This window comes from Akebia trifoliata, chromosome 8, assembly GCF_017979445.1.
Source record: "Akebia trifoliata isolate Shusen 1 chromosome 8, ASM1797944v1, whole genome shotgun sequence".
Lineage (NCBI taxonomy): Eukaryota > Viridiplantae > Streptophyta > Magnoliopsida > Ranunculales > Lardizabalaceae > Akebia > Akebia trifoliata.
In genome coordinates, this window is record NC_141382.1 from 14,672,021 (window position 1) to 14,687,196 (window position 15,176).

Below are 15,176 nucleotides of genomic sequence, written 5' to 3' on the forward strand. Positions count from 1 at the left end.
GGTTAGAAATTTTGGATTGAGCTGATTTTTTGTGAGGATGATCTCTATGATGGGAAGATCATCCAAAAAAAAAATCAGCTCAATCTGAAACTTCTAACCCCGTTAAAAGTGATTTAGAATGTGGACCGTCGATTTTTTACCACTTTTTATCACTAATTTGTAAATCACTTTTGATGGATTTACAAGTTTCTGATTGAGCTGATTTTTTGTGAGGATGATCTTCTCATCATAGTGACCATCCTTGCAAAAAATCAGCTCAATCCAAAACCTCTAACCCTTATTTTGAGAAACGAAAGTTTTCTTAGACGGTTTCTCAGATGGCCCTTGAACCGCCCCCATATATATATATATATATATATATAGGGTCAGGTTCAAGGGCCATGTGAGAAAACATGTAAGAAAACTTTCGTTTTTCAAAATAAGGGTTAGAGGTTTTGGATTGAGCTGATTTTTTGCAAGGATGGTCACTATGATGAGAAGATCATCCTCACAAAAAATCAGCTCAATCAGAAACCTCTAAATCCATCAAAAGTGATTTACAAATTAGTGATAAAAATTGAAAAAAAATCGACGGTCCACATTCTAAATCACTTTTAATGGGGTTAGAAGTTTCAGATTGGGCTGATTTTTTTTTTTGGATGATCTTCCCATCATAGAGATCATCCTCACAAAAAATCAGCTCAATCTAAAATTTCTAACCCATATTTTAAAATTTTATTTACCGCCGAAAGTTTTCTTACATGTTTTCTCACATGGCCCTTGAACCTGACCCATATATATATATATGGACTCATGGAAGTGAACTAATGTGTTCACATACAATCTTGACCATATAAGCCTGAAATCCAACATTTAGGATTAATCTCGACTATCGGATTTTATGTTTTTTATGCATCATTTTTGCTTAGTCAACAGATATTTGACCCATGTATATTTTTCAGAAACTAAAAAGTTCTTTATTTATTTATTTATTTTAATCTCAATTCATCCTCTTGAACCACCAACTTGCACGTTAATTCTAATTAGAAATATTTGTTTTTTCGCTTGGCAGTTGGTGGTTAGTAACTAGTGGTTGAAGGTGGGTTTTGACCGAGGAACATGATATCAACACTCACATACCTTACCAACCTAGCTGGTTGACATCTTCATTCTTATTAGGAATAAGATTTGCTTTAATTTGTTGAATATTGTCAAACCATTTGAATTGATTTTCCCTTTAGTTTACTCTTTCATTTTCACGAATGCATCCTATCAAAATATTTTTTTGCATGCGGATTTATCCCAAAAGGTCAGGTTAAAGAACTTGACTTATCGATCTTTCACACGTAAAACTAATGGACGATTATGTGCAAGAAGTTAAAGTGATCGACTTTGTGCATCTCAAGATGACATGTGGCATCATGACAATTTTTTACACCCCCCACAATTTTGTTTGCTTGGTGGAGTGAGTCCAAGTAAAGCTATGGCATATACATCATTACCAACCCTACAATAGGAAAAGGAATCTAACCTTGTAAGCCAATCATTCCAAACTTAATATATACTGTAGATCAGAAGCCCTATATTTTATATTACATATAATAACCCATAAAATATATAGTTAAAATAAGACCAACAAAAAAAAAAAAAAAGGTTATATACATGAATGCCTTAATGTACTTCTTCCTCACCTCAATGTTCTACAATGACTTTCTCAGTGATCAGGTCATCTCGAGGTATCGTGCGGCCATCAGAGTCTACACCCTCTGGCACACTCGATCTCTCAGTGATTGATAGGTTGCCAGTCTTACGATGTATTGTTCGAACGTTGCACGTGTTTAGACATGGACATGAGGCTGCTAAGGTCATAAGGGAAGCCTTGTCCAAGGCACTGGTCCCCTACTATCCTCTTGCAGGAAGACTGAAAGAATCCAATGAGGGTGAACTTCAGATTGCCTGTACTGGTGAAGGAGTGTGGCTTGTCGAGGCATCGGCTAATTGTAGCCTTGATGCCGTTAATTATTTTGATAATGTGCTCATGGTCCCACATGATGATCTTCTTTCTGATCCTCCACCAGAAACAGAAGGCATAGATCCATTAGTCCTAATGCAGGTATATATCTCATCCAAACTCATGTTTGAAAGCACCCTTGATACCCCGGCCCCACTTAAGATTTTTCGATCCAATGGTGGATCCATGTCCTGTCATGAAACATATGCTGATCAATTCAAAGAAGTAATTTTGGGTCTGTGAATTTAACAATATCTGATTAAAATCAAATAAATGAATGATTATTATTAAGGCCAAATGTCATTGGGTAATTTTGATTTCCCATCCAGGTTTTGGTTAATTTTTGAGATGTATGTGTTTTCAAACTGACGGCATACCCCTTGACTTTGACGATCGTCTGATAGATTAATAGAAAATGATCTAAATGTCCTCAGCTTCAATCTCTTACCAAAGCCCTAAGATTTTTCTTTAAGATCTATTTCCTTTCAACTTCAAACCTCAAGAACATGATAGGAAATAGAATTTGAAGTCAAACAGGTCTAAAAAAAAAAATTACCCTAGAGGTTGAACAATTAGAAGACAGGGGCTTTTAAGTCATTATCTATTAATATCTCGAGAGGATCTCTGAGGTCAAGGAGTATGTCATTAGTTTGGAAACATAATGGGTATCTCAAATATTCACCAAAACTTTGAGGGGTATGTCTAAATTATCAAATAACATTCAGTTTGGTTCCAAGATTACACAATCAAAGGCCTTTATCTTTGTGGTTTATGAGATCAAGTATAAGATTAATTCCAATTAAAAGAGGAAGATAAGTCTACCACAAGATACCAAGCCAAAAGGCTGAAATCTTCACTTTGATTTTTCCATTTTCAGGTGACACGGTTCGAATGCGACGGGTTCGTGATTGGGCTCAAGTTCTGCCACAGCATTTGTGATGGCTTGGGAGCTGCACAATTCCTAAAGGCAGTCGGTGAGTTTGCACAAGGCCATCAAGAACCCAGCATTGAGCCCGTGTGGTGCAGAGAAGCTCTTCCAGCACCACCACGGCTGACATACAACACTCAAGAGCCAAAACTGCCACCCCCACTACCACCCATGATGCCAAACTACCAGCTTGAGCATGTCTCTATCGACATTTCACTAGACCGAATCAACAGACTCAAGCGTGAATTCTCAGACTTGACCGGTAAATTTTGTTCCACTTTTGAAGTCATAGCTGCCAGTATATGGAGCTGTAGAACCCGAGCAATTAATTTAGCGAAACAAACTGATGTCAAGCTCGTGTTCTTTGCTAACACACGTCAACTCTTGAACCCACCGTTGCCCAAAGGTTTCTATGGGAATTGCTTCTTCCCAGTGACTGTCACAATCTCAAGTGGGACTCTTGTGGAGGCATCAAATGCCGAGGTGGTAAAACTCATTCAAGATGCAAAGGGAAGGCTTTCGAGCGAGTTCACTATGTGGATGAAGGGTGGTGAGTTTGTTGACGGCAGGGACCCATTTGCTCCTCCACTTATCTACACCACATTGTTCATATCTGAATGGGGTCGATTGGGATTCAATCAGGTTAACTATGGGTGGGGTCATCCAGTTCATATCGTGCCCATACAAGGCTCTAGTATCATCCCCATCAACATCATTGGATCACCACCTACACCCAAGAAGGGTGTTCGTTTGATGACATAGTGCGTTTAAGGGACACACCTACCATCCTTGCTTGATCAGATGATGAGTCTAGCTTGATCTGAAAACCTGTCTGGAATATGTCGACTTTTGGCTGTTTTGTTTTAAGACTAAAAGGAAACGAGGAAGCATGAAGATTGTATTATAAGCTAAAATTAAACAGTTGATAACATGGAATGTTGTATGTAAGCTCAATAATAAAATCTTTTGTTTATTGAGTATGATAATGTTACTCTCTTCAATATAATATTTTCATCCCAGTGCCACAACCACGACCTGTTATTGAAGGGAACGACTACAGATTAATACCACGTGATATGTAAAGATTAGATCTTACATAATCGAATATTAGCTACACATCATGCATTTCAATTAGGTGCATTTACTACACCAAATGATGTTTAGAATGTATGGTAATATGTTGTATTCTGATACACCAAAATATTAGATAGGATTAGGTTTATATAAAAGCATCTTGTATCATTTAGAGTTTACTTACAGCTGAGATTTCTGTGCCTTATTTGCCATATAAACCCTAATAGGGTTCTTTTTAATTAAATCAGCTGAATACAATTCTATTCTTCTACATCATACAACAACCCAAATAGTTGAATAAGAGATGTGACACGGTGGAGAACCCACATATATAGTAAACTGTTTATGCCATTATAATTTAACCCACAAATTCCATGTCTCCGAAATGTGGGATGAAGAAAGTGAGCAAAACGAGTCTCCCTTGCCAACTAGTCGTCATCATGACATGTTGTCATCAACTTGCAAGGAAGAAGAGTTGTTCAGATCATCAACCACAAAGCCATCAAGATTTGGAGGGTAATAGCAGTATGTATCATGAGCAAGTGTCTGCACAGAATGAAGTACATACATAAATTAGTGATAAAAAAAAGTGTTGGGAAATCCAAAATATTGGTGAAGAAAGCATGAATAATAGACAAACCTGTTCCTGTGAACGGAAATACATGAATGGTGTATAATGTAGGAAATTTGAGACCCTAGAAGTATAAATATCTGCATATCTGCAATTAGAAAAAAAGATTAAAATTACTATTAAAAAAAAAGAACACAAGATATTTAATATATATAATATTCTTTTATTGGGATTGAATGGAATAATTGATTAGAGATCCTCGAATGTGCTAAGTACATACTTCTCAATTTGTCTTATCAAGTGGCTTTTATCCCACAAACCTGCACGAGAAAGGAAACCCCATCTGATACAAATAGTTTCAGATGGTCAATAATTATTCACAGATTTTATTTAAGTAATTTAAAGAAACTAACAACTAGTTCATATTGCAAATTGGAGAGCAACTCCAAGCCACTAGTTTTACGATGTTCCACCTTTTATTGAAGTGCTCCCCATCTGCTTCTAACATGGGAGCAATTTTCTGATCTAGTCTTTGCATGACAATAAGTAGCTTCTGCATGCTTTCTGTGAGTTCTTGATCATCCATATTAGTTGCGGCAAGAGTCTGAACAAGAAATTAAAAAAATTATAGATCTCCCCAATAAAAGCAAAAGTGAAGTCCCAGCTAATGAAAATAATGGAAGAAATATAATTCATGAACTCAGCCTTTATTGTCTCGCTTTCATTTCCTCTTCTGAAGGAACAAAAAGTTATCAGTTAAGGAAATTGCCAACAATGGCCAAATGATGGAAAAGGAGTAGAAAAAAGCAAACTCCAACATCTCACTCTCTTTGTTAATATTTCCCTAAACCCCAGTGCACCAACGAAAAGTAGTACAATACTCTTGTAGTGTGCCAACATGGTCAAGGATGTTGAGTGCAAATTTTCCCCCACTCTTGGGTGTGTCATGCCCCCACCCCAGGTAAGCCCCATGACCCTCTTATATTCATAGTTCTCCCCTTCTCTAAAAGACAGGCCTTTTTGAATAGTTGGTTGGTTAACATGGTATTAGAGCGCTAGGTTCGTCTAGGCCATAGGATCGATTTTTCCACCCTTATGGGTGAGGGAGAGTGTTGAGTGAATATTTTCCTCCACTCTAGGGTGTGTCATCCCACCCCCCACCCCCCACCCTAAAGTTAAGCCCCATGATAGGTCTTTTGGAGTAGTTGGTTGGTTAACAAAGGACACACCGATCGAAGGAAGAAAAAAAAAACATGGATAAGAGGTCAAGAATGTATGACGTGTGCCCTCTTAACGTAAGCTTAATTCAGAAGCCTAAATGGGACTGTAGAAAGTAACATTCAACAGGGAAAGGACTGGCTTCTCTGTGGAGTCTTCAACACTAATTATGAAGAAACAGCAAGCAGAGAGTAGCTTCAGAAAAACTACATTCAAAACCAGATAGAAAGTGCTTTGGGAAATTGGTATCTTAAATATATATATTTGTATATATATAATGAAGAAGTTACATGATACGATCCAGCATAAATTACCTGAGCAGGACGTCCTTTTGTTCTTCGCTGCAGAGCTAGGCGAAGTTGATTAAAAAGGTCACCTACAACTTCCTTTTGATTTATAAGTTCTATCAGTGCAGCTCGATAATCCCGACTACGAATGAAAGCAATATACTGCAGATTCAAAATTCAATAACACATAAAACAAGGTCCCCAATGACTGTTCAATAAATCAAATATGTCAAATCCAAATACAAAACTCAACCACTCACACAAGCTTTAGTTCTAAGACATCATGGTTTATTGACATAGCAGACGTGTGTGAATCAATAGATTCAATTGATAAAAAAAGTAATAGCTTGTGAAGAGGACGAAGCAAAGAGTTGAAAATTAATAAGGAGAATATAAAGTTAGTAAAAGAGAATTAAATTGATATGTACTGATTTAAAATTCAATTTTGAAGCTCCTTATAAAGTTAACTTCATCACAATTTAGAATCCTTATAAAATATTAAAAAGTAACTTTCCTAATCTATCTATAAAATAATAGCAATAACTCAATTTGGACATTTCTAATTATAGACTAAACATTAAAAACGGATTTTGAAAGAAAATAGAAACTTAAAAACAAATTAGAGTCTAAATAAATTAGAAACTAACTAAACAATTTCTAAATTACTTAAAAAATGAAATAAACTATACACAAAATCAAAATTGGTTTGAGTATGGACCCAACCTGGTCAAAACGAGCTGAGTCAACTCGGACATATCTTGGTGGGTTGATTTGGCCACGAAAATTCTCTTCTCAAGAGCAATTTGTTCTACATCAGGTAAATGTCCTACATCATTTATAGAGCTAATGCAATTCCATATCTACAATGATCTGAGATTAGAACAGTGTTACTTGAGTTCCTTTTTCGCTTTACGTTATTTACCTATCTCTGTTGTTGGTTGTTATTCATCATGGAAACTTTATTATTTGAGTTGAAAATCACATCTATACTAAAAACTAAGACCTCAAATCACATTTATTTTTATGATAACAATTAGTCCCGGAAAAGAAGTCCATCCACCCATCCTTGTTGATGCTACTATGACCAAATATATAGTGTATGGTGTGAAAAAGATGGATACAGATTGAATAAACATGGACTGACCTCTTCTTCCAATTCTCGACATACTAGTGCTGTCCGCCACCGTAGATGGACTTTGGATTGGCTAACATCGGTATAAATATGGTCACCAACATATAAGATTTCATCTCCATGGATATTTAGGGAACTCTCAATCATCTGAGCACTTCCACCTGAGTACAAGCCCCCTACAAAAGAAGACAAAAGAATGAGCAAATAAGCTTATTGAACATGTTCTTAGTCGACAGAGTAACAGTAAACAAGATATTCTAGGGCACATTGTATGACCAAGAAATGAACTAATACGACTAGGTAAGACATTAGCAGACCCCAATGGCACGTTCTCGAGATTCATCGCCCAAAGAAAGCTAACTGATAAAAATAACAGATGTTGAAATAATTTATAAGTAAAAAATTCAAATCAAATATACAAGTCCAACTTCACAACATTATTCGAAATAGTGAGTGGGATAACCAAGGAATTACAGATTAATTACATACCATGTATCTTAAATAAATTTACTGAACAAAGAATGTTTGTGTGTAAAACATGAGGAGGCAAACAACAGATTTATTTATCAAAACCTTTATGATGTAAGGAATGCTGATCTGGCAAACATAAAGTATCCATGACCATAAGTACAATAAAGAAGAAATCACCTGGACTGGCCTTGAAGCATGGATGCAATAAACCATCTTTTGTAACAACCTCATACATTGGGTGTGACATTTGGAAGAACTCCGGCTTCCTTGCTGAGACTATAACCTACATAGCACAACTATGAAATATAAATGCACTGATGATTTCTTATTTAGATGGGAGCAAATGAATTTCTACACACTTTTTCTTTTGTTTCCTACCCTGTTTGTTTAGGCAGGTCTCCTCAACCTCCTCTAGTATGATTCTTTCTTCATTTTTTCTTTCAATACATGGGTCTCCAGGCTTAGTCCAACTATTCCCATGGACACGTGAGTCACCCCTTCCAACATGTGCAAAGTGTTCTGCCCTCTTTAAGCACGAGGGGGATGGCCAATGAGGAGGTTTGAACTCAAGACCTCTCCCTTTTTGGAGGGAGGCCCTGGCCACTACACCCAACACTTGTTGGTAACTTCTTTCTTCATTTAATGATATTGCATTTACAAAATAATAATAATAATAAATGCACTGAAAAATACCTTTCAAGCTACTACAACCCAAATGCCTCCAACAAATTGAATATCTTGCAATATTTTTTCAAGACTTCTTGCTAATTAAAGAAAAATATTCTAACCACCTCTAACACTTCGATTATCTAGCAATATTTTTCTGAAAATTTTTGAAAGACAAAAATCAGTGATTTATCAAATAAGATGATCAGCAAAATATTGAGTTTTTTTCATTTTATTTTCTGCAAAGAAAATCTATGTTTTCTTATAAATGACCTATTTTTTCCCTTTATAATTTTCTAAGGAACCCAAAGATAAGTAGAAAAGGGAGAAGCTCAAATGTTAGTGAGTGTTTTCTTGGTAAAAATAATTTAGGAACAATTTTTTATTTTTTTACAATAAATTTGAGGACCAAGAGAAAACTATGTGAAGCTTCTTCAGCTTCAAGTTGAATGGCATCAAGCAGAGAACTAAGTCAATGCAACTTATTAGGCAAATTGCAAAACACTGGAAAGAAATGACAAAAAATTCAAAGTTCAAAAATCACAAATGACTTACCATTTCAAATAGATCCCGCCAGCTCATATCATTGGGGAGGAATCTATTGAATGCATGCTGCATCATTTTGTCTGTATAATGGTAATCTGAGTTGGTAATAAGTAGTAGCCGCTTACCAGCCTGATGGAGCATATCCAAATTACAAAAGGAGAATTTAAACTGATTGATACATCATTTATCAAGTATATATATATGTATATATATGATTTGATACATTCAGGAAACGTTAAAGAAATACCTCCTTTTGATCCAAAAGTGCCAAAGGAAGCTCTGGATCAGGCTCTACAAAGCGTTCAGGACTAGACATTATCTCACTCTGCACAGATAACAATGGGTGAATGTTGCTTGTAAATTACAAGATTGAAAACTGAAACTTTTTGGTCTTATATTTATTTAAATATATATATATATATATATCTTTTTTACCAATTCAAACTCTGAAAAACACAAGGACCCATCAAAGCAATTACCTTAAGCTGACCTTCTACATGTGCTCTAAAAAGGGCCTTCCCAACAGCCTGAAAGACCATGTCAAAGGTTAAAATGATATATAGCTGAAGCCACCATTACAAGGAGAAATGTGTAATATATTGCCTTGTAAAGCCCTTTATAGTCAAGTGGGCCAAGTTCTGCTGGTATCTCTCCTCCATCCAATCTGTCAACCATCTGAAAGAGAAATCACACGTGTGAAATAGAAAATAGCGTGTAGTTGATAGTATAAATAGGAAGAAAAGTAGTGTAAGTTTAGAGTCGGAACAAAAATCACCTGTAAATTACAAATGCTATAAAATGATGAAAGAGATACCACAGAATTAGAAAAACTATAAGATATTTATAATATAATTAGGGTAGTATGAATCTCGATAACATGATAGATCGTAGGCATGATGTGTGTATCTGCAGACCAAAATTCAATTGAAATCATATTCTCAAGATCTCATTAAATGCAGGTCAGTCATTAACCCTATACTATCCCATAGGTGGGTTTGTAAGGCTATCTTTCGTTTTGCTCAGTGGGTGGTTTTTGAGGCTATCTTATTGGCAAGAGTTTCCCAGCAAAAGGTGCCCTCAGGGGTTAATAGTTTGGCAAGTATAAATGTTCAGTTATAGGAGCCAAGAAACAGTTAAATCTTATTGTGATGCATAGATAACAAACACTGCAAATTTACTAAATACAACCATGGGAGACATTAACATGCAACAAATTGAACAAAGAGCAAAAAAGTCATCCCTTGGAGTCCTACAACTGAAACCCAAAGAGATGTAAAGAACATCTACAAGAAGAAGAGTAAAAGAAAATAAGATAAATAAAATAAAATAAAATAAATCTAGACAGATTCTATTGCCACACCAAAATTTTCTAACGCCACCCCAATTCATACGTAAATCACCAAAGAATTAACACACATCTTGGGGTGGCATTAGTAAAAATTGGTGTGGCAATAGAAGCTATCTAAATCTATCACCCAAAATGTGTTCAATCTGTAGTTCAGACTAGATAAATCAAATAACCTGCATGAATGCCACAGCTTCAGAAACAGAGAAGAGTGTATTAAGGAACTCCCATCGACTCTCCTTCCGCAGGTCCACAAGTTCCCTCCCATATATCTCACTGCAATACATACACATTCAACAAGCATAAAGATCTTACTGATCAGATGTTTGATGAAATCCAAGCTACTCATAGAGTAAACCGTGGGAATGGTCAAGATGGGGGGACCCATCAGATGGGGTGTCCCATCTACCCATTTTATCCACACCATATGTCCCTCTATATTGTTTTTAGTTTGTCCTTACAGTCTACTAAGAAATTCCTCGGATTCGTCCAAGTGTTTATCAATAGTTAGAATGAAAAGGTTACCACACCTTACAGCTCGATTAGATAACATTTGGGTGCCATGCATAGCTCTCTTCACATAACCAAATCGATCTGCCTTAACCAAGTTTCCTTTCTCTTTGTCCATGACGAGTCCTCTAATAACCTACAGCGAAAAGTGGAACAAACAAGCTCAATACACATGAATGAAGGTAAACAAATCTAGAAAAACCGACAACGCCTGAAGATTATAACCTCTTCAACATGCGCATAGACAAAGATTTTACCAAGTTGGGGTCAAACTCAAGTCCATCAATTGGAAAACCCATGCTCCTTAGGTTGTCCATACAGTAATCATAAGCTCGCCCTTCCCAAGCCTGCAAGAAATCAAACCCATTTCTATAAATTCATAATGGCCCATCTGATGAGTTATCTCTCAGAAATTTTTGTCATTTAATGGTTGGGATGAAATAAAATGGGAGCTTAATGACAAAAAACAAAAAAAAAAACATAATAGGCAAAACTTTCACTGGAATAATCAAATTCACTTTACTTAATACTTTATCCTTTAGGATAAAGAGGAACCAAAGTACTGTTAAGTAGAAAATAAGGATTCATTCACAAAGTACTAGAAGCAAAAAAAACTTATCCAACATTTGTCACAGAATCTATTGCGCTACTGCCATGTTTTAAACGTTTACAACAATTACAGACGATCGAATAAGACAGATGTATTTACGGACAAAGAAAGAACGTGAATAAAATTTAGCAACAGAATTGTAAATTCCACTTACACAAACAAAGTAATTGTACCCCAATTAGTCTGCGAAATTTCCATGCTTATTAGAATGTGTAAAACAAGGATTAAAGAATAAGGATTACCATCACATTATATTGTATCAAGGTATAGTCCATGTCATAACCTATAGCACTGATTGACCGAAGATTTAAAGTCCGGCTACAAAATATGCCACGCGGTGAATGTCTTGATGAGAAGGGATCCTACACACACACACACACAATTAATCAAGATTAAGGGCGGTTCAAAAGGGGGGGAGTAAGTTATCAAAATAGTTATAACTGCTCTCCACCAATATACTGAGCTAAAGAGAGAAATATTTATTAGCTTATAACAAGTCAAAACCAAAATAGACCATCAATCTCCACAAAAAATTGCAAATAAAATTTTCTATCTTGACACAAATGACTAAACCTAAGAATATTACCTCAAGTGAATAATTTTAAAAGGGGGGATGACCTGGATGGACAAATGGTATGGTTGACTTTGTATTGATGACCAAGGGGGAGCCTTATGAAAATATAAAGGGAAAATAGTCACTCTGTTGTAGTTTTACTGTATTACCATGTACAATTAACACTACAATTTTCTCTCGGTTTGGTCCACTTCAAAGAATGCGTTCATTAGATATTGACCTTAATTATAGAGAAATAAAAGATAGGAACAATCAAGACCAAGAAGAAAAGTAGAAGAATTGACAAAACAAATCCCTAGGACCTCCCATTATACTCTTATATGAGTTTAAAAAAAAAACAAAAAGGAAAAAAAGAAGAAGAGATATTTTGTAAGTTGTATTCAATGATACATTTTGATATAAGGTAAAATGATTATTTACCCATATAGTGTCATATGACCAATACAAAGTCCACCATGTAGTTTTATTGTGAGTTGATTCAAGGGACTATTCTCCTCTTACAAGATGTGGCATCAATTTGGTGACTAGACCTACTTTGAATAAATGTGAGATGAATAAATTAACAAATAAACTACTTAATTCTAAAATCCATGGTTGGGAATATTAAAGAGCTATCAACAACAGAAAATATTAAAAATAATTGGTTTTGCTGTACCGGAATTCCCAAGTCACTAAGCAATTCCTCCGCTTCTTTAGTCTTCATCCTCGCTATCTCCTCAATTGGACCCTCTAAAGTTTCTTGACCATCAATCCCTGTTCAGGAAGAACAGAAACAAGAAATGAAACCACATTTTCATGAACAATGGGTCTAGGTATTGTTTTCATGTTTACATTCATGATTATGATTAAAAAAAAATGCTTAAGCTGAAACCCATTCTTCTTAACCTCACCATTGTGTTACGCGAAACAGCCAATTAGAATGGAAGATGTTTGATCTTCCAATCTAAACAAAAGTTAAGTGTTGGTTAATTGGGCGTCCATGTGGGCCCATTCTTATAGCACATTACACATGCACACTAACATATATTAGAACTCCTCTGGGAGTTAAGAGTCCGAATTTGATTGAGTTCCTATTTGATTAAGAGATTGCAATTTACAGAATCCAGTGTTCTTATAAATAGGGATGGAGACTCGTACGTGAGAAACAACATAGAAAATATCTATAGTTCTCTATGTTTTTCTCATCTCTACATTCTACGAGATTCTAGGTTTCTATCAAGGTTTAAGGGGTGGGAAGTTCGTGATTACTCTAGCAGGATCGACATGATAGGTGTTTGGACTATTGATTTCTGGCAACCAATGAATGTGACACGATTCAAGGTTGGATCTTCACTGCACGTAACAGGTAGGCTCCTAAAACTCTAACAGTAAGCCTTGTAGAATTGACTTGAAAGACTAGTAGATTAGAATGAAATTTGACATCAAAATAAAAAGAACCCCAAAAGGCTTTGAAAAATCTAAAACTAACTAGAGAGGTTTGAAAAACTTGGTGTTTCCAAACGGACCTACTAATCAACATTAATGTTTACAAGCTAAGTTGACAAATTATTCTCAAAAAGAATTACACACTAAAATACCTGAAGTTCAAAAATTCAATGACATCGTTCATGTCATCTACATACTGAAAAGTGGAACTTTAAAGAATAAACAAAAGGTCTTGATTTCCATTTGTGAGAATGTTGCAGATTAGTTCAACAAGCTTTGTCATATACGAAAATGTAGAGAAAGAGCAGATTTTATTTTTTATTTTTTATTTTTTGATAAGCAGAAATTCATCATTAGGGGCAAGGTCGGGCGAGTTGACCCAACAAGCGAAACAAATGAACAAAACTATGAGTAAATAGTAACTATGGGTTTTTATTGGTTTGTATTCGATGTTATTTAATCAAGCTTCAATTGTTATATAAAAACTTGTAAAGAACTTCAAACAAATTACAAAAGACATAATCAAGATGGGTCAATCTACAACAACAAAAAATACGAACTTGTCCAAGAAAAACAGATAAAGAACTGAACTTGAGACCAATTTCAAGGTTATAAAACTCAACAAAACACTCTGTAACAGCTAATAAGCGAAATGGGAGAGAAATCATGAAATTACCAAAAGCCTCTAAATGCTCCATCTTGACATTCAAATCCCCTTTCGTGCTTTCTCCAAGATAATCGACTTGTGATTTACTCGAAGAAGTAACAGAAAAAACTTCCCCACTGATTGCCTTCGCATCGGCACTGCAGCAAACGGTCCCAAAAGATTTTCTTGAGCTCGAATCAGTAAAACCCAGATGAAATACTGGTCTAAAGTTCGGATTTTTGAGATGGGTTGCCATTAAAACGGGTGATTGAGCTCTCTGGACGGAGAATCTACCTAAAGAATCAACAAAATCCATATCTTTCTCTGTCTTGGTGTTCTGCAGAGATTCTACCTCCCGATTTTATTTTTTATTTTATTTTTCCTACGTTTTAGGAAGGAAATTGACACCAAAATTTTAGAAAACTAGTTGAACCTGCACGTGCGAGACACGTGCAAACTGTATGGTTATATATCAATGGGAGATGTCTGATAGCAACTCCAAGCCTCCAACAAGACTCCATATTTCTATATTTAGAGATATAAAGACCTTGACCCAAAGTTCCAACCGGTCTCCTAATTTCTAACACATTCTCTAAATTACTATTCACGTCGTCTCTACAATTGGAGATCAAGTCAAAAATAAAGAAAAAAGAGATGGTCTCTATTTCACTATTCATCTTGTACGTGTCCCCCATCATTTTACATAAATGCCATTCTTAAATTTTTTTAATAAAAAATATTTTAAATATAATTTTTATCCTTTATTTATTTTCAATTGTTATTATTCAATATTTTAATTTTTTTTATTAAATATTTATAAAAATATTTTAAACTCATATTTAATCAATTATTCGATCAAAATCGACAAAAAATTATAATAAAAAAAGTTTGATCATGAATATTTATTTATTTTAAATAAATGAAATTAATTTAAATGTATAAATTTATATTTTTCTACTAAACATAAAATGATCAGACCTAATTTGATTTCTCATACAATTGATGGATTTTTATTTAAATTGGGGTGTAACAAGCAAAGTTGGGTTGCCAATAGTTATTTTTTTTTAATATTGAACTTGGGGTGTAACAAGTAAAGTTGGGTTGCCAATAACAAACTTTATACATTTAACTTGGGGTGTAATAAGTAAAGTTGGGTTTCCAATAGCAAATTTATTATTTATTA

General features: G+C 35.1%; 2 protein-coding genes and 1 pseudogene across 3 annotated transcripts; 2 read left to right on the forward strand and 1 right to left on the reverse strand.

Moving 5' to 3' along the window:
- Nucleotides 1-1,625: 1,625 nt before the first annotated feature.
- On the forward strand, nt 1,626-3,695 carry LOC147396239 (HXXXD-type acyl-transferase family protein). Its single transcript, XM_086451177.1, has 2 exons — nt 1,626-2,092; nt 2,868-3,695. The coding sequence occupies exons 1-2, from the start codon at nt 1,685-1,687 to the stop codon at nt 3,678-3,680; spliced, it is 1,221 nt and encodes a 406-aa protein (XP_086307303.1). The 5' UTR covers nt 1,626-1,684; the 3' UTR covers nt 3,681-3,695.
- A 424-nt stretch (nt 3,696-4,119) lies between these two features.
- LOC147396240 (uncharacterized) lies at nt 4,120-14,384 on the reverse strand. Of its 2 annotated transcripts, XM_086451174.1 has the most exons (17): nt 14,024-14,384; nt 12,578-12,675; nt 11,591-11,710; nt 10,996-11,085; nt 10,759-10,874; nt 10,405-10,504; nt 9,487-9,558; nt 9,363-9,410; nt 9,131-9,208; nt 8,893-9,012; nt 7,849-7,954; nt 7,213-7,376; nt 6,096-6,230; nt 5,037-5,167; nt 4,844-4,906; nt 4,633-4,711; nt 4,120-4,538 (listed from the first exon to the last, which is right to left on the reverse strand). In XM_086451174.1, exons 1-17 carry the CDS (start codon nt 14,307-14,309, stop codon nt 4,431-4,433), a joined length of 1,914 nt encoding a protein of 637 aa, XP_086307300.1. In that variant the 5' UTR covers nt 14,310-14,384; the 3' UTR covers nt 4,120-4,430. The 2 variants fall into 2 exon arrangements, with proteins under 2 accessions (XP_086307300.1, XP_086307301.1); XM_086451175.1 differs by lacking the exon at nt 12,578-12,675 and having other exon boundaries at nt 14,024-14,149.
- Nucleotides 14,385-14,468: 84 nt separating this feature from the next.
- Nucleotides 14,469-15,176, forward strand: part of LOC147396241 (acyl transferase 4-like) — a 2,086-nt pseudogene continuing 1,378 nt past the window's right edge.

Excerpts from the sequence above, each read along its gene's own strand:
- LOC147396239 (XM_086451177.1), top strand. The coding sequence starts at position 1,685 with ATGACTTTCTCAGTGATCAGGTCATCTCGAGGTATCGTGCGGCCATCA. Across the intron at positions 2,093-2,867 it reads ATCCATTAGTCCTAATGCAG|GTGACACGGTTCGAATGCGA; the intron begins GTATATATCTCA and ends TTCCATTTTCAG.
- LOC147396240 (XM_086451174.1), bottom strand. The coding sequence starts at position 14,309 with ATGGATTTTGTTGATTCTTTAGGTAGATTCTCCGTCCAGAGAGCTCAA. Across the intron at positions 6,231-7,212 it reads GTCGAGAATTGGAAGAAGAG|TATATTGCTTTCATTCGTAG; the intron begins GTCAGTCCATGT and ends TTGAATCTGCAG. Across the intron at positions 4,539-4,632 it reads ATTTCCGTTCACAGGAACAG|ACACTTGCTCATGATACATA; the intron begins GTTTGTCTATTA and ends CATTCTGTGCAG.